Source organism: Ptychodera flava, unplaced genomic scaffold (genome assembly GCF_041260155.1).
Source record: "Ptychodera flava strain L36383 unplaced genomic scaffold, AS_Pfla_20210202 Scaffold_34__1_contigs__length_2629520_pilon, whole genome shotgun sequence".
Taxonomy (NCBI): domain Eukaryota; kingdom Metazoa; phylum Hemichordata; class Enteropneusta; family Ptychoderidae; genus Ptychodera; species Ptychodera flava.
The window spans coordinates 1256120-1282578 of NW_027248356.1; the positions used below are offsets into that span (position 1 = coordinate 1256120).

The window sequence follows — 26459 nt, forward strand, 5'->3', positions numbered from 1 at the left end:
TGACTCGAAGGGTTGCCATCGGCGCCGACTATTAGTAAAATCTTCGCTGTCTGGACGGTTCCTGGGACGGGTTCCACCTTCCCTACGGAACCGTTCCGTTAGGGGCTCCGTAAAACACAGTTATACCGGACGGATCGGGATCGGACTCGCAGATCTGAAATACTTTGAGTCTGATGCCTGGATTTTGTCGCTCAAAACGCCTCGAACACAGTCAGATCGGCGGGTGTAGGAAAGGGAATACCTTCCCAACAGTAATCGGCTATAAATGGAGAGTACGTATTCCAATTTTTTCTGGTATTACCAGCCTTCTTTTTACGAAACTCGGGGTCGGCTAACTTTAAACTTGCTACGACGGCATACTGGAAGCAGTCCTCGGCGCCTCTGAGTAGGACCAGATCGCTCACACATTTCTTATTTTTCAACCATTCCGGCAGTTGGGGGCCGGGGCCAGCCCCAAGTAGTAATTCTACCAGTCTTACTTTAAAATTAAGTATCTCCTCGAGAACTAGACCAGAGACCCTCAACAGCTTCAGTTTTATCAAGCCATTCTTTGTAGTCTTTTACTAATTGTTCTTTCACTGCCGCCCCTCCCTTATCTTTTGTGTATATACCCCCTTATAGTTAACATAGTGTGTACGATTTTGCACACTTTGATCTTTTGGATTTTTGAATTTGACTTCCATTTCTGTAAAAACACGGTACATCTTTCTTTCTTTGGCCATACCTTCAATATCAATCTGCGCGATATCCTCGACTCGCTTGACTTCGTAGGAAAAATCTTTTTCTATAACTACATCTTTGAATGCTCTCCGTAAGCGACGTTTTTTTATGCTGTAATGCACAGTAAGTCTCCTTGGAATAAACTGCGGCGGCACCTTCTCCCATTTCTTCACCAATTCTTCTCTAAGATCATTGAAATCTATCCATGGTTTTTTACCGAAAGGATTTTCTAGAGTAAAACCTTTACCTGAAGAATCTGTTAAATCTGTGTGAGTCATGGTATACAGATAATTCTGAGTGTCTAGCCCTCTATTTAAATCGAGGTCAAGTATATCGGCCAATGGTTTATCTTATATTCATTCACGATTGGATCCATTGTACTGTCCTATATATATCATAAAAAATTTTCTTAAAAGAAATATCTATTCTAATTCATCAAAATCCACTATAATATTTTTGGCAGCATTTATTTGTTTATATATCTCGCCTAATCTTTCTAAGTCGACTAGTTCTTCCGCATCTTGAATTTCTGGTTTATTAGGCGCAGCACAAATATAATCTCTCAACAGTGAAAGAAAGAGCACGCTTACTTAATCGCGGTTTAAATGCTAAGAATTCTATCTTACTACCTTTCCTGATATTACGAGGTACAATAGCAGGATTTTCTCGGACTGGCAATGGGCTCACTGTTTTAAAAGCACAGTCAATTTCTTGAACCATATCAATACATGTAGCGAAATTGGAAGCTCCTCTTTTAAACCGAAATTTAAAAATACGCAACTGGCTGCGCCCCGCTCCCTCGCTTCTGATACACTTTAGATGGATTGTAAAATCCGCAGTATTCTTGGAGTGAGCGGCTAGGCTTGCAGCATAACTTTTAGCAGTGCTTGCATCGAAACTTTCACCTAAGGTACGGAATACTATTAAATCAGTAAACTTTTGAAGACTCGGTTGCCAACGGACACACATTCCATCACATGTAGCAGGATCTTTAGAACCATATTTAGGTCCGATGTTGAAAACTACTTCTAGCTCACTGTCTACGTATATGAAAGGATCTACATATTCACCAAATACTAATTTGCCTCCATCATCAATTTTGATGTTTTCTCCGGTTTCAAGTATTTTTATTGCATCTGAAATAGAAAGGATTGTCATTGTATTATCGTATATATCTTAATAAAATAATTTTAAAAAAATTTTTCTATGATATAGTATCCCCAAAATGTCATACATATTCATAAATGGACCAACTGGAAGTGGTAAGAGTTACGATGCAATAAATTTGAAAGAAGAGGGAGTTGCTACGATGACTCACGTACCAGAATTTGACACTAGTTTTTCCAGCAACATTGCCGACTTTTATAATGGGCGTGTCCCCCGTTTCGATTGCCGATTTTCAGAAACAGTTTATAGAACATACTCTTAATTTACAATATCAGGCTTGGGTGAGGGAGGAGTGGGAGGGGGAGGGCCTCCCTTCAGAACACTACATTATTTGTGACTCTTCCATAATTCAACATCTGACTTTTTCTCGAATCCGGGGCGTTTCCGTGGCAGCGGAAGAAAAAAAGATTGTTTCTAGAGCATTTGACCATTTACCCAGTTTCATTATCATATTCAAAGATATGCCTTGGGATTATTGCAGGCGGAATGTGTTGACTCGAGCCAGGTCGTACGAAATAGCCGCCTTAGAAGAACTAGAAGAGATTCACAACAAGTTCAAACAGACTTTCTTAGAAATTTGCCACGACTACAGGCTTCCATGTTTGGTAATTCGGAACGCTCTTACCCCCCTCGTTCTCAAAAATATACTTAATCCAACAATTGATACCGAGACAGTCGGACCAGTAGAATATCCACAAGCTTTTGACTTTGGAATTGCATGGAGGGCGGCCTTCGGCACGCGATAGCGGTAGCCAAGGATTTTTAATAGACGGTTTCAAGGAGGAGGAACTTGAAAAAGCGTACTTCCCACCTGGTCAAGAACAACTAGAACAACCTCGAGTCTCACTAAAGAACCTACACAAACTTCTTAACGCTTGTGAATCTGTGTGTGCTTATAATGCTTCGTTTGACCTACGAGCACTTGACATTATGAAAAGGGGGGACTTTGAAGTTACTTGTCTATGGCTCATGTCAGTTGTGTACATTATACTTCAACCAGAACTTATCGATAAAGCTGAAAAAGGGGGACTCGAAAGAACGGACTGTGGTAACATGAGAAGTCGTTTTGAAGATCTTGCAAACTTAATATGTTCAGGAACTGAGATACCACCTCATCCACATACTGCCGAAAAAGATGCAGTAAGTGAACATTACTTACGACAGTACATGATAAATAATTGGCCAGGTGGGGGGTGGAAGTGGGGTGGTAAACTGACACTTTCGGCTTTCAAGAAATTAAGACTTTTTCCATGGTACTTATTGAATAACTTTCGTAAATACTTACGTTAGTACTTACGTTAGTACTTACGTAGTACTTACGTAGTACTTGACAAGTACCAGCACAGGAACTTACGAAGTACTTACGAAGTTCTAATAACATTTTCCTCTGGCTCCCAACTATTGAAACTTTCTGGATAACCTTTCCATTTTATCAGATAATATTTCTTTCCTCTAATTTTTTTCGTCTTCAAAATTCGTTCTACTCTGTACAGCTCGTCGGCTCCCCGTTCCGAAAGGGCGCTCTGAAGTTCATCGGAGTAGAAAGTGCCGAGTATTTCCTCTCCATTCAGATCTTTTATTTTGTAAACTGGTGGCGTTCCCAGTCCAGCCGCATACACAACTTTTGAAACCACGAAAATCTCCTCGGTCCAATTTGGTAAATATCCTTTCCTGAAAGTGGTCTTATATTTTGTAATTCGGACCCTTTCTCCCGGCTTGAATTCAGGGTTAACTCCCCCGGCTGCCAACTCAGGACCGAATAGTGTATAAAATGCCTGCCAATCGTTCTCCTCTGTTACGTCCCTGGGTTTCATTTTGATACTTCCGTGTACGGTGTTATTGTAATTCTCGAGAAGTTGTGGTAGAATGGGGAGCCAGGAACGTGTCTGTTTATATGTAAAGTATTTCCACATCATCGTCTTGAGGGTCCGATTAAAACGTTCAACGACGCTAGCTTTTTTGTCACTGTAGGTGTGAAACCAGTGAATTCCCACCTCCTGGAGCCACCCTGCATTTTTCGGTTAGTAAATTCCCGCCCCTCATCTGTCTGAAGTTTGTCGGGCCTTCTCCCGGATTTCTTAATCACGTCTTGTAGCGCCTGTAACGTATCATCAGCCGTTTTTGACTGTATCGGTCTAATAGTACTAACATCTTTATGTTTTCCCTGAATGGTTTACTAATACTAGTATATTGCTGAGTCAGAACCCAGACAGATAGTCCGTAGTGTCTTGCGTTGAAACCAAGTTGGACTAAAACATCACTGCGCTTCTTCATATCTTTGGACCAGGCGCAGTCATCGAGTACTATTAGAGTGTTTGTGCCGGCCCATTCGTCCCGTACGTAGGTTAGTGTATCATTCACAGCATCGGGTCCGACCGGAAACACGAATACGTTGTCATCGGTGAAAATGAATCTTCTATTATACGTTTTATTAATCATGAATGTTGGGCAAATGAATATCACATATTCGAATTTCCTTAAGTACGGACCAGTGAGGAGATCCAACATAAATTCTGTTTTGCCAGAATCTGTCGGTCCATTTATAATCATGTTGAATGGCGGGGTAGCGAATATTGACATTTCCTCTGGATCTATATATTGTACATAAATGTAATGAATATTGCTAAAGATAACAAACCAATTTTGCCGAATTCGTGAATAGGGTCTGCGCCGAGTGTTGCAGATGCTGCCCGTTCTGGGGAGGGGAGGCCCCCCAGAGTCGTGTCATTGTGAGGTGACTCTCCGGGCTCGTCCTGCCACTTCACGGGATCCCCCTCCTCCCCTCCTTCCATCTCATGTACAGCACTTTCTCGAACTTCCGTGTTTATATCACCGTTCACTCCGAAGGACATAGATTCTGTTGCGTATTGCAATTCATTATTATAACCTGAGATTGCCGGGCCTGAAAGAATGACCATCTCAGACGGTAAGAGAAGTAAATTGGGTGAGACTGCCATATCAAGTTTGACACCAGTATTCATTATTGTGTCTTGATATCGCCTATAACTGATTACTTTGTCAGTATTACGAATTTCATCTTCGAGGAGAACGCCGAATTCTTTTCGGACTTGCTCTGCACTGCCAGTATCGCCCACAATGGTACTGCGAATATTCGCTTGTGCGCCGAGTATGCAATATACGTAGGCTTCAAGGCTTTCATTGAGGCGGGCTAGGCCAGCCTTTGTCAATCCAGAGTCTCCTGTCAGAGGAATGAAACTATTGTATTGTCCCTCCGATCCATCATTTCGAAAGAAATAGTAGTGTGGTCGGTCTTTGTCGGGCAGTACATGTTTTTTCTTTCCAAAAATGGTATGTGTATAGAAAACACCACTGTCGGCGGATAGGAAAAAGTCATGACCATTGTATATTGCTTTTGGCTGTCGAACAGGGCCACGATTAGTATAATATTCATAACCATAACCAAGACCCTTATTTTGACCTTTTCGATAACGAAAGTCGGACTTCGTTGGACTTATATTTCCAAATTCTGTACAGAGAAGTTCATATTGGACGAGATTGTACGGATTGTCGCCCGCTTTGAAGTGGGGAGGGGGTATCGTCTGGAAGTGCAACGCCCATTTCATGAAGGATCCTACGTATTGTAAAATATACATGGAAACGGCAGAATGATCGTATTTGCTGAGGAAATTTCTTATCAAAGAGATGGGCGAATGATATACCACAACCAGTAGTGCTACACCATACAGCGAAATTCAGTTGCTGGTCCCAGTATTTCATCTTTGGGCTGCCCAGCCAGACATTACTTTCTTTAGCTGATCGATGAGTGATTACGTTATCTTTGAACACATCCCGAGGATGAAAAGTAAATTTTTCTGTCGGCGTTACATATATTTCTAAGTCCATGAGAATAGGTTTTATTCCTCCATTCGGTTTGGAAGGAATATCAGCATGCTGTACTGTTGGTATGCTCGTCTTATTCAATTGAAAAGCAACTGGGAATAAGTCTGTACTCATTATTCGTGTTTCTATATACATATAGATTTAAATGGAGGAGAATTTTCCCGGAATCCCTGTCGGTACGTTAGGGGTACTAACATTCCAGACTATGTTAATACTTTATTTCGGATTCAGGTTTAAACGAATTTTTTATTTTTTACTAAGAATAGATAACATACTGCAAACAAAGGAGAATTTAATAAGTCATCGGCAGCGGCAAATACGACAGCGCATTCCGAAGGGCCAACCGCAGCGTCGGACAATAATCGATCCATAATAGAGACAAAACGTGAAAAAATACTCTGTGTCATCGCAAGTGGTCAAAGTAAGTTATTTTTTGGTAAGGAGTTTACAGTTAAAGAAGTGGAAACGTGGAAAGATGAATTCATAACACGAGCCTTTAAAGTCTATGAAGCGAAATACAGTTCTCTTATAATGATACCATCACTCAAGTTTCATAGATCTAGGAGCCCGCGCAATAAGTCAGGTAGTTCCAATCGATGATCGAGATAACTATGCCACTGATCTTAAAAAGGATTCTAAACAGTGAAATAAAACGATTATCAGGGCGGATAGCGTACACGTGGGGGCCCCTGATTGCTCTAATTTCCACCAGTTATTTACGGGTAAACATTTAAATTTTAAAAAAATCGGGTTTAATATAGTACCTGAAATAAATGGATTCAACTTCGCCGACTCAGCAAACGGAAACGGGGCCACACCGGAAACGGAAACGACTCCGTCAGGGACGATCCTACCACCAACACCGGAACCTCCGACACAGCGCAACATAGAGAAAATGACGTTACCGCCGAAGCATCCAGGAGAGTTGCTGCGGGCAAGCGACTAGCGGAATGGAACAGGCAAAACAGGGAGAAGAAACGCCAAGCAATGATTAATGATAGCGATGCGGTAGCGACTGAAGCAGACCTACCGCCTACAATGAAAGAACAGTGTGATAATAATCACGCTGGTATAATAAATGTTATCTTGTTTTAGGAATTGTGGGAGTTTCATTGACTGCATTAGGGCTATATTGGGGGCGTGCTCGGCATATTTGTCCTCCCCCGGAAAGATCCTCCTCAGAAAGCGGCTCCGGGGGCCAGCTCCTCTACATTGTATGAGATGGATTAACTCCCCATATTTTTTATTTTTATTTTTCTATTTTATATACTAGTCAGCAATAATGGATACTAAAACAGTTGTAAACACAATGTACGATGGTATTGTAATCGCAGGACTTGCGATGGGATATCTTATGATCTCCAGCAAATTTCTGAAAATAGAGGTGGGCGATCCAAGTCGTCCAAATTTGACTCGCTTGGCAAAATTAGGCGGTGCGACTGCTGCCGCGGTTGCGACCAAAGATCTCCTTGAACAGAAAAATATTATTCCTGCAGAACCTTATACTTTGTAATGGGCACCTTCGGAATAATAATAATAATAATATTCATCGAACACTTATACTTAGTAATATATACATATAACGTACAACGATGATCATTTGGATTGAAAGCGAAACAGGCAAACCGGTTACTATGTATTTTAACCCTTGTATTGACATATCAAAGTTTACGAAGATAAGACTGCTCGAGTGTTCACTCTTTAACTCATGGTATAACATAACGAGGACGAATAGTATATTAAAATATCAAGAAGGTGGACAACCGAAGAAGTCTATAACAATACGTCCAGGTAACTACAATATCAATACACTCAACAAAGCCATCGGGTTGAAGCAAAAAATTAATTTTGAAGAACATCTGCCGACAAACCGCGTTCTTCTAACTTTGGCTAAAGATGTTAGAGTATTTTTTAATGCCACAGGTAACTTCGCTAACCTCGTCGGCTTTTCAGAAAAAATGAGGACAACCCCGTCGAAAAAGTACTATGAGTCCAGGTCAAGCGGATTTCTTAACAGTCACTAAATACATAGTTCATTCAGATGTAGTCGATGTTACTGGAAATTATGTTTCATTTGGTTCGGGTGCCTCCGGAGGATACATACAGGGGAAAGTATCGAACTGTTTACAAATACTTCCCATTCGGGAAACAAAACGAATAAGTGAAAAGGTCACCTATGATTTTAAAAACGGCTCAATTTCCGTGCCACTGAGAAGGGGGGAGGCTTGATGGATTCAATGCGTATTTGGATAACAGATCAGGATGGGAAGATGATCGATTTCAATAACTGGCCCGTCACCTTTTGTATTGAATAATTGTAGCCGTTCCAAAGCGTTCCAAAGGGGGCCTACCGGAAGATAAACCATCCCACGACCAATCCTCCAGCAATATAAATCATTTCATATTTCTTTTGCTCAGGACTGGGCTGATAATAATCTGAGAATTGAACTGCTCCTTCGGAACCGTTCCGAAAGGGGCCTGACGTAGAGTTGCTTTGCACCGCTTCTGCTTCTTCCAGGATTTCTGCATCTGTATCTCTTAATTCTACCGCGGCATGTGCATCCTTTGCCTGATTTTCTCTTTCCCAGTCAGCCTGTAGTAATCTTTTTTCTGACCAGACGTTGCGATCATGTTCAAATTTTTCTAATGCTTTATCATGTCGGACTTTCTCTTCAATAAGAGCGTCACCATTACCAGAAAGCTTTTGTCCGATAATATTTCCTCCTGTGAATGCCGTTGCATTTAATACAGCACCGAGAACTGTCATTCCTATAGCTGAAGCCATGGTTGTGTATATTACAAGGTATTATTTTAATTTTCACTGTATATAGGTTAATTATGTCTGGTCCAGGTCTAGGTGCAATTCGTGTACAAAATCTTGAGCTTGAAGATCTGAGTGATGTTAAAGTTAACAATAATACTAAGATGGCTGCTAATCATAATAAGGATTACGTCCTTTGTTATAAAGACCGCGAAAAATATTTCGTTTTAGCCAATGCCGCGGCGCCACCCCACGAACATGCTGTAGAATTTTCCGAACTTAAAGACATTGATGAAACTGTAATTGACGCCACAAAGGCTTCAAACGATCCTACTCCTTTTGCTCTGACATGGGATTCGGCTAGTCAGAAATTCATGCCTTATAATGTGCCGCGTAACATCTTAGATATATTGGATAGTGAAATTAGTGGTGGAGTTGCTGAACTGCCAGGAACTCCAAATGTTATTTATTTCGATAGCAATGTTAACAAGTACAAGTTGCTAGATTTTCGTCGTTGGCTTACTCCTAAGAATCCATACATTGCACTTCTTGGTATACCGATTCACCTTAAAATTAGTCCTCTTAATACAATAATGAAGGCAGATAATACACTAAGAAGGTGGATAAACGAGGGGGAGAATTATTGCTCGTATACAGCTAGCGGAGTTCCAGTAAGATTATTTTGGGACACAACTTTAAAGAAACTGGGTCTGAAAAGTGTGGGGGAGGAGGTGGCTGAATTAAATTTACAGACTGTAAATCAACAGATGACTGATAATATGAAAATAATTGAGCATGGTACAGTTGTTATCAAATGTATAAATTAGGTACAGGAGACGAGTTTGATGATTTAGTTGGAAATATTGCTATAAAAACAGATTCAAGAACACCTTGCACTATTATCATAACTATTGATAAAGATAAAAAAGATTTAGATATTTTTACTCGTACTCCGGAAGAAAGTCGTTCCGGCAACATTTCATTTGTTAAAAAAGATACAACTACTTACACTTTAGATATCAGTACCATTTATCTAAAACGTCTCATTTTGTTTGAAGTAATGGTCTTCCGACATATTTTAAGTTCGGAGGAAATTTCTAAAATTTTATCTATCGGGTGAACAAGTTCGTACCGATAGGAACTAGAGTCGTTCAGAAAAAATTCTGTAGAAAATTTTCTGAAAACTGTAGAATGACAGACATTGAACATGACATCACAAGTTGCTAAGCAACTGAAGTCCGGTATTGCGAAAGCGGTATTGCGAAATTCCCTACTGGAAAGTCCCTGCCTGAAAACGTTCCGATAGGGGTATTGCGCAACATCCCTATGGTTCCGGTAGGGGAAAATCTCGTTCCGACGACTCCAAACATAGTGAAAAGGGACCAGCCAGCAGATAAAATTCACATCCATAAACGAGAATCAGCTCCGATACGGTCTTTGGAAGAGCGGTACGGCTGAAGAGCTCCGGTACGGCTCAGTCAGAATCTATCTAACAAATGAGAGAGAGAATAGAATGTCGTTCTGTTTTGCCCAGTGGGGGTGAGTCATAGCTACTGTATTGCGCAAGTTCCATTTGGAATGTGAATGACTCAGCGGGGAATTTCCCCGCTTAGTTCAGGACAATGCACTGCTGCACGTGAGTTCATATATAGGTCAGGGTCGCACTTTAGTTACATGAATGGTTAAATTTTCCTTCACTCCCTTTAGATAAATGAATAAAATGGGTGTAAAATTCTTATTTTGTCCTGGAGGTCAATAAAATCTTACTACTTATGATTACTAGAGTTAACAATTGATCGGGCTTTTCCTAAGTACTTACTGATCATAAAATGACAGACTTCTCTTGATATTCTAATTTTGAGGTAGGCCTAAGTGATAAAATTCTGTGAAGTTATGTAGTTGATTGTCAGATGAAGCCAGCAGATGAGCGAGAATGAAACAACGCTTTCACTGTAATGGATAAGATTTATCTATCAAACCTGAAGGAAAGCAGTTTCCTTAAAAATACAATCGCTGTTGCCCTTCCTTCAAGATGGCAGTGTTTAAATCCATCTAATTTTTTTATAAGAATTCAACCAAAGGTGGGTACACTTAGAAACAATTTCGATTTCTTGATCGCGTACAAAGGTTGTCGGAGGGTTTCGTTCTTGCTCCTCGGACATCGATAAGGAATATCACACACAAACACCACTTAGGAAACAACAGATGACTTTATTTTTGTGCCTTTGAAAAGTAGCTTACCTTGTTCTTGGCGACTTCCCTCACTTTTATGAAAACCTTGTTTGCTTTTCGTTTTCCGCCTGCTTTTGCTGTTTCGTCGATGCTGTCGTTTGTATTGTGGCTTTAGGCCCTAATAGCTTGATCAAATAATCATTTACAATCACTTTCATGAATAACATGCACGTACGTATTTACACATTATAACATTTCTCTGTAATTTTGTTCATAAAATATTAACATATTATGTCAATCGTCTTCATTTCGGAGTTCGGCCGGTCAATAGTTATGAACCAGCGCAGCGTACGCGTACAACGTAAATGTGTGCATTGTTATGCTAATAGATAGGAACGTGGATGTGCGAGATTGTGACGTCATCCCTTTCAAACACGGCGTCCCATTCAGAGAAAAACCCGTAATCGGCACACAAAAACCTGCCGAACGGCAGTACTTTGGATAAATAGCGAGACATCCTTGAGCGGGTAGGTGCAAAATAGTATTAGAAGATAAACCGGTAAGGAGAAGAACGCCGGATTTGCCGAATAACTTTGCAAGGCGCGCCGAACGGCCAGACGTTCGGCACCTGCACTCTCTCTGGACGGTTGGATCTGTAGCTCTGGTTTTGCCGTCCAACCCGAATACCCAGGCAAAACCTCGAGCTACTGTACTGCAGCTAAGTTCAGCCTTGAGTGATCTGACCGACGCCATGCATTTCGGAAACACTGTGAATTTTACTCCCCCGTTTGTTTTTTCACCTTTCATCAAAAAAGTAAGTCATGCACCTCCTAACAAGGCAAAGACTTCGAAAAAATAGGGAATCGTGTTGTGTTGTTATTTTGAAACCTAATTCGACAAGAGAACTAGTCTTTTTTGCCGCGTTTATATTTTCAACTGAAAACAAAATGGCGTCGCTTGGGATCGACGAGTCGTATCTGCATTACATGGGAAAATCCTAAAATGTCTTCCTTAACTTCCTTTTGATATCGATTTAACATGATAATTCCTCAGTTCAAAACTTTGTGAGTTCGATTTGAAATTTTCAATCGTTTTCAACAAAATTCAATGCACGAAATCAAGGAACTCTTACGATGACCTTGTTTTTGCAAGGTGCTCCTGTCGACCGTGCGTCGACCCATTGAGAGTTGGCATTATGGTAATAGTGCAACGTTTTTCCCCCTTTTTTCTCCTTTATCGATCGTTCAGAGGTGTCAAGTGCGTCCCTATCGATCGTTCAGTCTTCTCAAAAGTAGGCAATCAGGTTCATGATGGAATCTGTTCTTTCTTATAGACACAAGTTACTGCCAAACCCAATGTTTTGATTTTGTCGACCTTTCGAAATCTCAGACCGCCAAATTTAGAGAATCTAGAAACCCTACAAGTGTCGCGACATTTTGGTGACATGACCTCCCCAAGCCGGGCGCCAAACTCTCTGCCATGGATTTTCCTGATTGAGGATCAAGTGAGATACAAATCATGTCGTGTATGGGTTTCGAATGTTACCCACGAGAGACAGCCCATCGATATACAAACTGATTGTATCGGTTGCTACACTGTGGACATTGGAAGACCATGCAAGGCTTGGGTTTCGCAGCAGTACGTGTCGACGCAGGATTTTTATCTTCCAAAATGAAGTCCCAATCAACATGGGAGTCGTCAAAATTGACGAAATCGTCTCCGAACTTGTACATAGTTCACGCTGCGTGATCTCTCTTGGAAGATATGGCAGGCAGATGTAAACAAACTTTGGCCTTTAGACGCATGCGCAGACAATAATCAGAATGCATTCTGGGAGAATTAGGTTTCTGCTTACGATAATTTTATGCACGTAACTGTTAACACCTCCCGCCGCGCACGTGATAATCTGGGATTATCCCCATCAGTAAAATCAACAGAAAGCCCAATCGAAACCCGGACAATAACAAAAGGAAATGGTGGCGTTTCTTGACCGTTTTGTGGAGGGACCGTGGTTTAACAGGCATTGCAGTGTGAACTGTATCACATCCAGCTAAACTCATCATTTAGAGAAGGCAATACTTTTGGGAGTATTTTCTCAGAATTGTATATCAATGCCTAAAATATTCTGCAAAAAACACTGCTTATTTTCTCTTACATTTTTATAATTTTCATTCCCATAAAAACAGACAAATGAGTGCCTTTTGTTGTACTATTTTATCACTTTTTTCAAATATCAAAATAGAAAGCTGGTTGAACTACGAGGAGTGCTTTTCTAGAGTTCAACAAAAATGCCAAATAATATTTTCAAGAATGTAATATTGCCAATTTTGTGTATTTGATAATTTAATAAAAACCATTCAAACTATTTTTGTTTGCTTCTGATAACATTATTCAGAAAGCAAAGTCCCATTACAATAACCCTGGCTGAATTTCATTTTCTCATCATTCAAATTACGAGAGATTATGAACATTCTGTGTAGAACAGTAAACATACTGTCATCTTTCCACCCACCACTAAGATAAAACAACAGTAAAATTGTTCAATCTGATAATGGTTTGTTTAAATAGTAAATGTTTGATACTAGCAAAGTGCATAGCAGTCCAAACTAAAATAATACCCATATAAGGAAGATAAAGTATCCTTGACGCAAAATATCTTTTAAGATACCATGTTCAACAAAATAAACTTGTTTGTCGTCTTGATCCATCATAATGTATTTTTGCTATCTCTCTTGACTCATCAAGAAAATATTTGTAGGCTATTTTTTCTGGCCAAAGGGAAATGAGTTGCTGTGTATCTTTGTTTTGTTTTCCAATTATTTTTTCAACAGATAGAAATGTTCTTGAATAAAAACTAATCCCAATGTAAGAGCATATCTTTTATTACACAGGGGGATTGTGCCTACTCAAGTAATGTTTAAAGAGTTCAAAAAGACTAGTTCTTATATAGTCATGCTATATAATTTCATTTGTGAGAATTTTTGTCCCTCAGATCTACCAATAATGCCAGTAATCTTTTCAAAGAATATATATTATTTGTATTATCGAAGGGTTCTGAATTTATTTTCATAATTGTATACAGATACGTGTACTTCATTGTTTTCATATTTCACTCTTCAGGAAGGTTATACTCCACTGCACGTGGCTGCCCACGAAGGCCATAAAGATGTTGCAGAGATTCTCATTGGTGCTAAGGCAAACATAGAAGCTGTCACAAAGGTAAGTGAACTATCACCTTAAAGTCCTTTATTACCTCTGAAAACATTTTTTTTTACTATAAACTCTTATTGGAGTCGTGTGTCAAATGCTGGTGTCATTTTATTCATTTCTGTTGATAATTGCGATAAATTCACGGCTTGAGAAAAAAAAATCTCTGTTTGAACCACGCCATCACCTGTGACGTCACGTGAGGCAATCGTTGTGCAAATCAATCTATGCCTCTTGCTGTACATACACAAGCAACAATGGCGTCAAATTTAAACTCGGCGAGCGCGAATGAAGAGATAGTTTTTGGACTCGGAGTGTATGATTCAGATGATAATGGGGAGTCTTGGGCTCTACGGTACATGACTATTGTTCAGGAAATTCAGAGCCACGGCCGTATAGGTTTTGAGCCAGCGAGGTGCGAGTATCTCCCCAACCTGCGGATCAATGGGCCAAGCGACGAAATACCTTCAGACCCATGTTCACCCGAGCCTTCACGAGTGGGAAACACAGATAGGTAGTAATAAGAATCATTTAGGCCTTCGATTTTATGATAAATATACCCAAACGAAATATTCTGAAAGCGGCTGTGTGAAACTCGAATTCATAACTCTGTCTGTCATCAGATGCCGATACGAGTCTGACTAACAAGCCTGGGTAACGAGAAGAGAGCACCCGGTATACGCGCCACGTTGAACTCAGCATCGCACTAAAATGTCTTGCGTATGCCCACTTTTTTACAAACGCTTAAAAAATCATTTTTGACATTTATGTAGTAAACAACGAGATGAAACCACAATTATTTATTTCCCTTGTTGTTGTCCACTGTGCCATGGACGTAAAATAAACCTACACTGCTGTATGCACAGAACATACACGCTATTTGTGTCGGAAGTTTACCGGTACAATTAGTCATCATCACCTTCCCTGCAGCTGTAGTGGCCCGGGGCCGTTTTGTCCGTGATGTACCTGAATATAATCATCGTTGCTGGAGTTTTGATCTGCTTCTCCAAAGTTATCAGACGGTACTGGCACAGCAAACGACCTTCCCGCGTTCCGGAAATAATTACTGATATTCGCGCTGCGTTAGTTCCTTGAACCTTCATTTCTTGTTGAAAGACCAACAAAACGATCTGTGAAAGTTTTTTTTCTCTTGACCATATTTGTTTGTATCGCAGGATTACTAATTTTGTAATGGAGTCAGGTTGATTCGTGTATCTCCACCGATCTTACAGTATAGTTGAGCCTAGCTGGACCAGGTACGCGGGCTCTCCGACTCATTGATACCTACCAGACACTGTACACCGTCGTACGCATTTCGTGACATCGACACAGCCTTGATTTAATCGTGTCTCGCAGTCCTACCGTGTTAGTCAATCTGTTTTCAAAGTTGGATCACGTATTTTGACAAGCATACCAAAAGTAGTCATCCCATACGAAACAGATTTTTGCGGTAAACATACTGCAAGCTCTGGGTAAACATACCACGCACAAGTTTGTTTGTCACAACACTATATTCATCCTGCGCCGATAGTCACCACTAGTGGTGCACTTGTGGTGATTACCAATCTTTCTCTTGGTATGTATACCACAAAACTAAAGTAACAAGGTTGCAGATTGCGTTGTGGTATGTTCGCCATGAAAGGCTTACGTAAATACAACGGTCACAGCACTGTACAGAATGGCCTAAGAATTCAAGGCTGCACGGTTACAGGGCAAAGTTAACTTGTGCAGCCAAATGACATCTATGAACATGTGATGGTAAAACGTGTATACACATTCGCAAGACAAATCTTAGTCAGTTTCCAAGATATTAGGAAATTCACATACAAAAGTAGGCCTACCTGACTCTCCAAATGATACTTCTATACACAGTGACAAGATTTTACGAATGCAGATTACATCAACAATAGCACATAAAGGTGCGTGATCGCTGGATTGCCAAAATAGCTTAATTTGAGCTATTTAGCAGCTAATAATATTGTGTGGTCGAGGCGAGAAAAGTGACGAATTTGATATAAGACGGGTATTCTGTTGATAACAATGTTGTTCCATACTTAGGCCTACACTGTAGGCAGCCACATAAAAAATCCCATGACACCATTTTCCCTGTCCATCGGAAACGTTTTGAGCCAATGATCGGCACGAATCACGGCAGCAACGACAATCTCTCGAAAATCGGCCGTAATCCACGAAGGAAAAGAACTTTGCAACAGTTTGGGTAGGCCTTATAATGAGCCGACAGGCATGTCAGTCACCGCGGTCGTAGAAAACACACATTCTATTGGCGTCTTTCGGCAGTTATTTTCCGAGGCCATCATATGATCAGTATAGTTACTCAATCGCTGACTTAGAAAGACAAGGGAATTATTAGTCGTATTGTCATCCACTTTACAAATGATTGACATCTCAACCTGCCGATGGACGTCCCTGCACACGTACGTACGTGTTTCAAGAGAAACGCGCCCGAACAAAACTTTGGACATTGTTGAACTGGTATGTTGGATTTTTTGTATCTCGCGCCTGTCGTGTAGAACACAGTTTTCATCGAAATTGAAGTCCCGTATCTCTGGGAATGCACACTATAAAAAATTCTACTGTAGTGCCTATGAAGGGTTTGCACGGTTAGCCCTGAGGCGCCACTGCTGTGCTAACTGCTATGTAGTACATAGTGTGGGGCTATGTCGGGTCATAGCCACTGGTGCTCTCAATACACTTTTGCTTGGATAGTCCGTCGAAAGCTGCAACTTTTCAATGAATTGCTTTTCAATGGACTTCCACAACATCATGCTATATAATTTTATAATAATAATTTTTTATTTATTATAATAATTTTATTGAGCTCTACGACCCCTTTCGAGGTATGAGAGTACATTGACATCAAAATCTCTAAACAGGAGATAAATACATTGAAAAAATTCTGATAAAAGACTTTAAAATGTATTTAAAATAGCACAAGAAGTAGAACAATTACATGCACATATGGAAAAATACATAGATAAAGCAGAAAAAAACTACTAAAACTTGTTCATAATGAGGTTGGCGAATTTCGCTAATTTTGAGAGATCATGCAAATTCTTACTTTTGAAGAGATTCTCGAACATGAGTGTTAGGACTTGTATAGTAATAACTTTTTACATAATTTTTTCTTTCATTATTTAAAGCAGGACATTCTAATATATAATGAATTTCATCACCAATTTTGCCTGAATTACACAAAGTACAAATATTACTAATATTATTTTGGTAACGGTTGGAAACAGGAAGTTTGTGGCTACCAAATCGAAATTTAGTGAAATTAATTCTGTCCGTTGCGTTGAGCTTAGATAGGTAGTATTCAAAGACGCACTCATTCTTGAAGATACGATGCTATGTTACGTACGCGTACAGGGATCGCGATTGCGAGGACTTTGTACCGGAAGTAATAGTATCACACCTGATGACATCATAGAACATGTGAAGACTTCGTTGTGATTGGTCAGCTTGGCGTGTCACAGGTCAAATCTCAGCGGCAAATTGATATCCGAACGGCAGTTACGACCCTTTTGAATTGCGTAGTGCATTGTCGCTGTTTTTTCACTCGATTTTTGACAAAATTTCACTGAAATTTGCCGTCGGACATCGTCGTGACAGCTTCACATACGCTGGTATGAATGTACAACCTATAGGCAATGTTCAAGACGCGTTAATTTTTATGTCACCGTCGTCACGATCAGCGTGTGGAGATCGGCTTTGAACAATGGTCACCATTTATAATATACTAGTAACACCTGCACCCTGTGGATCAAGGCGATCGTTTAAATTTCGGTAAGTAAATTTTGATTTCGATTATCCTTCTCTGGAACGTAACGACGAATTTTATCTGTTTTTGTTCTGTGCAATTCTCGAGTAACACTGTCCAATTGTCTGAATAACTCCCGAGGTTGAAAGTTGAGTGAACAGTGTAGACAATTACAAACAGTGGCCTTCATCTGTTCATGCCGATAACATGTATTGATAGTGTCTATGTCTGGGGAATAAATACTTTGAGACACTCTCTTGCTTTGGCGAGGCACAGTCTCTCGGGGACTGTGGCCAGGGTTAAACTTTTGCTTATATGTATACAAATTTCCCTCGATGTACGATATAAAACAATGAAAAAACAATACATTTAGGAATTGTTGGTAAGAATTAAGTTCTTAAACTCTGACCTAGTATAGTATTGTTTGTACATGTCTTTGATGTCATGAAATTAAGTATACGTCATCTATTTATAAGATCATGCTGGAGGATGCAGGACGTCTCTGTCTCTGACACTTAAGTTTCTTTTGAAGTCTTCATTAATGTATTTTGACATTTGTTCAACGTTACCCGTTATATTTTGCTGGCATTATATCGAAAGGCGAAATCCGAATCAATGATTGATTTACGATATTTCATTGAAGTTCTACATGAAATTTGCAACACAAAACATGCATACAATATTTTCAGTCCTAATTTTCTGTAGCTGTGGGTCACTGGTAGAATTGCCCTCACCCATCTAAAATTAATTTGAATTCACAGATGTAGTATTAGTTAACTAGTTTTCATGTCACGTGTACATGATATGTGAAAATTACCAAACATTATTGCTAGGACTTTTTCCTTTACATTCCTTTTTATTCCATAGCATTTTCTTATTTGTAGCCGGAAGTGATGACATGTCTTTGTGGCAACGGATGCTGAGAAAAAGCAATGCTGATGACAACTCTACATCACCAATCTCATAAACCAACATTGGTCAAAAAGAGTAACCAAAATTGCCACGGCCTTCAACTATATAAGTGTAAGTACCATTTGAAATATTTTAGTGACCTGGACTCCATTTCATGATATGTGCAAGACTAATTGTGAAAGGTATGTCAAGGCAGTTGCAATTACATACTGACTAGCAGATTGTTCTCTTGGCATTTTGTCTACTGTACTGTGCTAGTATACAGTTCGTGTTCACTCTTAATTTAGAGATGTATTTTGGAGCATTGCGCATGCGCAGTTCTACATTTGCATAAGCGACCCGTTCAACACGAAAATGGATTTTTCTCAGGGTACGCACACCGCACCGGTGCTTTCGGCTCTTGTGTAAAGGCGATGGAGAGACATATTCGGGTCAAGCTTGGAAGCAGAAACAGTTTGGACTTTCAGTTAACGTCATGGCTACCAGCGAGGGTGGAAAGTTAGGATTTCCGGTAGATTTTATGCAATACTTTCAGCGATCCTCTCAGGGTTTCCGCCATGTTGTTTCTGTCAGAATATCCATGATTTCATTCAGCTATATTCAAATCCATCGTACAGTGTCTTTTCGGCCGATTTTTTCATCCCACGTGAACAACACTGTCGATGAACAATTGGTGGACACAAAGGCCAGCATTTTATGGCCGTTGCGCCTTGGGGGACATTGGGGGACACTCGGCATTTCCGTACATGCATCGCGGCCTACTTCTATTTTTGAAATTCCGACGTTTTAGCTTTGTATACGTACCAAGAATATAACGATCTCATGCATGGCGACTTATAGAACAGCCCGCGAAGGAATTCTTTTAGTGAAAAAAATACAGCCTTCAATTGTCCATAGTTTAATCCAAGTGTTCAGCTGCGTCAAGTGGTAGCCCTGCGTACAATAGTGTGTGTTCCCGGCGCTATACGTCCTCCCATCCGTGTAACGCCAGGAACATACAGCGTTGTACGCAGGGCCGGCTACGTCTAGTGGCAGTATACGAATTGAATCAAGTCATTGGTACGTACCGCACTTTAGATGGGTTCAAACTTAAACTGAGTTCGATGTTAAGTGATAAGAGGGGAAATACACCATTATAAATATTTAGGATTTTGATCTCGTTTGAAAATAAATATTGCATGTATCAGATATTGTAGAGTACAATAACAAATTGTCTTCTGGAGAGTCAAAACATTTTGATGTTAGGTTGCCAAGCAAAGTTTTTGTTTTTTAGATGATATATGTATGGGGTCACATGGATAAGTAACCTGGCCCTGTGATTAGTCAATTTGGTGATGCATCTTCAAGGTCTGCAGTTTGGGTATTTCTACAAGAGATACCTGAACTTAGTATTGTTATTACAGTAATTTTGTATTGCTTTTCATGACTGAGGATCTGAATTAAAAAACACTAAAAAGACACTACTTAATCATATTGCAGTATCTTTATTATATTTCACAACACGATGAACATGTATAACAATATAAGTATTATAATTTTCAAATAAATACTCTTGCAGTAAATAAATGTTTCTCTGTCTTGTTTTTGTAGTACTTTATAGTGCTGCATGGACAGTCCTGTTGAGTAACTAACTATGAGTGATATTCTGCTGACATGTGTCTTTTATATTAACCTTATAAGAACAATGCTTTCATTGCACTGTGCAAAAAATATGACGAGAAAAAAATAAGAACAAAACCGAAAGAAAACCCTCAAACTAGGTTTTTGGAGGAAATGGTTTTCCCTAAAACAAGAGCAAAATCAAAACAACCTGAAAATCAGCCTATAAGCTTGACTAGACAAACGTTATAATGCACATGAAGCAAATTTTATTTAGGCAAATTTTATCATCCTGGTGTCGTACATCTGACTAAAATTCCCCTTCAATTGGTTTCCTTCCATTAGTCCAGATCCTCCCAACCGCTTCATGGCGAGACTCCTTTGGCGTCGTTGGCGTGTAGCAAAAGACTGAGGGGAAGGGAAATTAAATACAGTTTTAGAAACCTATGTCAGTTATGGAAGCCTAGCCCCCGAGGGTCATTGCGGAAGCTTTAGGTTTTGACGATCACCTGAGACGTACCTCTGCAGACTAGAGTGCAGTCGTCCATCGGAGCATCAACGTACGTTCACCGTGGCGATGGCGGAAGAAGTTTCTACCTCCATGCAGCATCATATTTATTATAAGCCATACACAGCCCCATGGCAATATATTCGAAATGATCAACATTAACAGGCAGGGAGGGACAAACAGTCGACGGTACAATGGCGAAGTTTAACACCAAAAGAAATACAACTGCCGTGCATGCAAACATGAAATACAAGTCCGGGCAGCGGGCTCTGCGTCGCAGGGTACCGGCGTTTTGTGGCCCCAACGCCGGTAAAACACACAGCCCTGCCACGCAGGCCTTGCATCGTGCTCCCAGGAAAGTTAAAAATTAAGCGCTGGTTCCACAAATTTATCATGGGATCACTGTAAAGAGGTTTATTAACCGTTGATTCCTGATCAATTGTAACTGTGGACCTGATTCGGCAAGTTTACCGTATACAGCAGAAGCTTCCGAAGGAGTACACACGGTGTAGACAGTCAGGCAGAAAACTTAGCGCGATCCGCGCGATCGGAAGCTAGCTCTGACCTCTGACATTTAGGTACGATCAACTTCCTGCTCTACGCACGCGCAGCAAAGGGTCAACGGGTCAAAACGTTACTGCGAGTGCGCATAATACATCTCTAAATTAAGACTGAACACGAACTGGTATATGCGATTACATTGATGTTTCTTTTCTTGTTTTTCTTTTTTTAGCCCTTTTGTAGTCAACGGAAAGTAAACCAAGACACTGAACAATCAACTGGATCAAAAGTAACTGTTTCCAATATATGGTTGGATATGCTAAAACTTTGTTATGAAGATGCTATTGACTAAGGAAGATATCCTGTGAAAGAACTGTTGATGAACTTTTGATTTCTTTTGTTTTAAATGTGTCGTTTGTTAGCATTCCATCTGCAATAAATGTAAGGTAGGAATTCAATGAAAAACCTGGTAAGATTTCTTTTGTTTGTGAATGTGTGTGAGTGTTTGTACCTGTGGCTACATTCCGAAAACTTACATGAGCACAAGAATGAATAGCTAGAGTGTTAGTGGTCGTTGCAAAGTGTGAAGGGTAGGGGTATGCTACTGGGGGCTACCCATGGGGTCAGCTTCAAGAGCGGTATGTATACCGTAAATCCTGTTTGTGGCAAGTATACCGCAAAAAAATCTGCAAAGCCTAAACTTTTGTGGCAAACATACCAGGACATGCATGAATGTCGTGGTAAGAATACACAATGTGCGCGCCGCAAAATCCATCAACATGCGAATATCTCAAGCTATGCGTAAGTTTACCACAACTTGTTGTGGTAAACTTACCAGGCAATTATGAAGACTTTACCAGAACTGTTCGCCGCAAGGCTTTAATTTTCGTAAGGGATCAGATAGAAAGAAACCACAAAGTATCAGAGATAAAAGTTTCATGCCCAGTTTATTTAAGTTAAACAAAATGTTTTCAATTGGCTTCGAACACACACTTTACTGTTTCCAGTCACCTTGTGGAGATGCAAGAGACACACGGCAGACGCGACCCAACGTAGGAAATGTGTCAGTTGTCACGATGTCAACAGTAACAACACATAAATTTGTAAACGAAGTAGGTCACGGCTCTCTCGCTACAGGCTGGATAAGGCACGATATCAACAGTTTGCATGAGCTTATCGATTGCAAGTCACTTGAAAATCAACAGAATACACTTCAGTATAACTAAAATCTTACAAATTTTTTCATCATGCACATTGAAAGAAAACCTCAACCACGGGGACCGGAGCATTCAGCATCACGCAATGCAATGGCCATGCTGCCATCCAACACTAAGTTCAATCGCAATCAACTTGGCTAGCAAATCGCTCGATTTTTCCATAGAATATTATCAAAAAAGAGGTAAAAGCTACCGTTTCTATCACTCAGAGAGCAATAGCTGTACATGATATAATCGTCTTCTGTGTCTGAGTTGTAGAAAGGCCATCATAAAGTCTCTCGACTCTCGTTGAGTGCACGGCATGGCAGCGGGGCAGCCGATCTGATTAAATATTCAGGTAAACCACTAGCACTGACCCCTTCTCGGAAAGTTCGCATAAATTACTGGATCTCTCTGCTGTAAGGGTGGATGATGTCATTCTTTTAGTCCTTATTGGTGCTAAACTGGGTTCAAAGGGTAAACAAAAAGTTTTATGGCTTGCCGAGTTCTGCAATGCGTACCTAAGATGGACAGAACGCATAGTACGCACCATTGTCGGGTATCGTAAATTAACGTGGCGCTTAGAGCGAGAGTATTGTCACATTGATTTCATCACCTGATAGTATCGCATCGTCCACCGTGAATTCGACCAGGGTCTTTTAGTTTGAGGCCAGTTCGCCACACTTTCATGAGCGTGGCGAACCAAGAAGACATTTTATTCGCCACCCAGCACTTTCTGTCGCATTTTGCGAATGTGGCGAGCGCTAGTCCGACCGTGTCACTGCACACTGCACTGATGGCCTCGCATGACGTCATGTCACGTGAGCATTTTGCGGCCAATATGAATTCAGATTTTTTCTGAGGACCGGTATTTCGAGTGTTTTATGTATGAAATATAATATTTTAGAAATGAATACCAAAAAAAATTAATTATTTGAGTATTGTTTACTAAACAATAGTATTAAGTTCAAATTAAACAAAATCAGGTAATATATGGACTTTAAGCAGAAATCAATGTGTGTAATTCAATTGTTTGCCACTTTGTTTACATGCTGACATTTAGTATTTTATTCAAATACGCTGTAAACAATTGGGATAACTTTACCTAGGGTCTCAAATAGAGTATGATTTACTATATCCAAATAATTAAAGTTGAAGTGACACATGAACTATCACAAAGTTTGTCATTTTTTGAATATTTTTGTTGATAAATTATGGCCTTCTCAGAGTCAAACTTTTATTTATATTGTCTGTGAAAAGAAACCACTGTATTTTCAGATAAGCTGTAAGATCATTGGTAAAGGTGTGTCAAAGAATTGCACACAAAGAAGATTTGTTACATTCAACAGAAACGGCATAATATTGCAGTTATTTAGTGTAAATGGAAAATATCTTAAAATATCACTGGTTAAGCATTTGGAATATGAGTTGATGTGTCAATCTGCATCGTAGAGCTAAATACGGTATATGCATTGACTCACAAGTTGTTTGTTGTGTCAAAGCATCACTTTTAATCTGTATCACAAGATGGCAGTGTCGTAAATGTTCCTGGTCTTGATTCTCATTTTACCCTTTAGTCAAGGCATACAACTGTATGTCAGTTTGTTTTATGATCTAATATGGTCATTTATCAGTACGTAACACTGGCAATTGGTTCTTTAGGAAAAAACATTTTTACCGAAAAATGAAGAACAATTCGACAACATAAATAAATGCTATCTTACAAACTCAATGAGCCAACAATAAGTACACAAAAAACATGGCTGCATCGCAACAACATGATTGTCTCTTATGTAGTTTACAAAAATGATTATCTTTAAAAAGAACCCTTTCAGTTTTGCTGTCTCTTATTTTTTGTACATTATACCAACTAAATGAGGTTGTCAAGAAATATGCCATAGAGTTTGAAATGTGCTCAATCGTGAATTTCTGGTACTTCACATGTAACATTGAAATGAAAATAGTGTCAGTGAACTAATGACAATATTTTAGCTATTACAGTTTCTTAAAGATTGAGGTCACTTGGATAGTACTTTACGGCTAAGTTCAGCAATGAGGTGATCTTGACTGACGCCATGCATTTCGGAAATACTGTGAATTTTACTCCCGTTAGTTTTTTTGCTTCTCATCAAAAGTAAGTCATGCATTTCCTAACAAGGCAAAGACTTCGAAAAAATAGGATATCGTGTTGTGTACTTATTTTGAAACCTAATTCGACAAGACAACTCATCTTTTTTGCGGCGTTTGTACGTTCAACTGAAAACAAAATGGCGTCGCTTGGGATCGACGAGTCATATCTGCATTGCATAGGAAAATCCTGAAATGTCCTCCTTAACTCCCTTTTGATATTGATTTAACATGATAATTCCTCAGTTCCAAACTTTGATAGTTCGATTAGAAATTTTAATCGCTCTCAACAAAATTCAATACAGTAAATCAAGGAACTCTTACGATGACCTTGTTTTTGCAAAGTGCTCCCGTCGGCCGTGCATCGACACATTGAGAGTTAGCGTTATGGTAATAGTGCAATGTTTTTTTCCCCTTTTTCTCCTTTATCGATCGTTCAGAGGTGTCAAGTGCATCCCTATTGATCATTAAGTCTTCTCAAAAATAGGCAATCATGTTCATTACGGAATCTGTTCTTTCCTATAAACGCATGTTACTGCCAAACTCAATGTTTTAATTTTGTCAACTTTCAAATTCTCAGACCGCCAAATTTAGAGAACGTAGAAACCATACAAGTGTTGAGATGTTTTGATGACACAGGTAACCTCCCCATGCCTGGGCGCCAAACTCTCTGTCATGGATTTTCATCTTCCAAAATGAAGTTCCAATCAACATGGGAGTAGTCAAAATTGACAAAATCGTCTGCGAACTTGTATATAATGTCACTCCCGCTGCGTCATTCCACATGATCTCTCTCAGAAGACGCATACGTAAATAAACTTTGACCTTTTAGACGCATGCGCAGACAATAATCAGAATGCATTTTGGGAGAATTAAGTTTCTGCTACGATATATTATGCACCTAACTGTTAACACCTTTCGCCACACACATGATAATCAGGGATTATCCCCATCAGGAAAATCAACAGACAGCCCAATCAAAACCCGGACTATAACAAAAGAAAGTAGTGGCGCTTCTTGACTGTGGAGGGACAATGTTTTACAACGGCTGCAGTTCTGGCACCACAAATTACAAATTACTACAAGTTATGGCCAAAGGAAACAAAGTTAGCATTTAGTTTTAGAATCGATATGAAGTTACATAGTGAACAATTGTCTATAACATCTGCACACAGAGATAGAAATGTAAGTGTACCTAACTTATGATTCATTGAGTCCCTTTTGCATTAATGATACAATACTGACAATTCTAACACATTTGTGCTACATATAACTGCAATCTCATGTAGACTGTTGCAATAGTTGTTGTCTTTAGCCCATTATATGCTCTTTGTCAGTAATTCATGGTACTTGAGCTTTACCATAAAGCTTGTAAATTTAAACACTGCTTTTAAGCATGCATGCAAATGTATAGTTGTGTATCTTCTAACTAAAAGAGCTGGTTACAGAATATTGAAAAGACCAACAGCAAAACTGAAAAATGATGCTTTACATAACAGGTTAATTAGCAGTGAATGAAATATCATTGTAAGTGTGTCACTAGTAAAATGCACATAGGTCCTTTGAAAAATGAACTGATTTTTTTTTTCAAATTTGATCGCTGTGATACTTTGTGCATTACAATACGGTAATGTTCTACAATTTGTGCATTGAAAGTAAAATACAAATATGAGCTCTTCTTGTAAGATTTGCATTAAATTTTGAATAGCTTTGATGATGTAGGATATTTTTAGCGACTTGTGAATATAAATTTATATTAAATCTTACGCCATATTGTGTGACACCTACTGTATCATAGAATTTTAAAGAGAAGTACGGTAAGCAACTGCAAAAAAGGAGACTAGCAGTAAATAAGAGTCTACAAAGAATACCTGATAGTCCTAGGTTGCGTCAATGGTTTTACTCAGGAATAAAAAGGACGCGATCTGTTCTACAGACTGAGTACGCCCA

At 39.6% G+C, this 26459-nt stretch overlaps 1 protein-coding gene across 1 annotated transcript in view; it reads left to right on the forward strand.

The window, feature by feature from the left end:
• Positions 1-26459, forward strand: part of LOC139127640 (serine/threonine-protein phosphatase 6 regulatory ankyrin repeat subunit C-like) — a 279840-nt gene that overhangs the window by 112193 nt on the left and 141188 nt on the right. The window contains exon 5 of the mRNA XM_070693555.1: positions 13802-13904. Within this exon, the coding sequence (XP_070549656.1) occupies positions 13802-13904 (103 nt within the window). The remainder of the gene's footprint in view (positions 1-13801; positions 13905-26459) is intronic.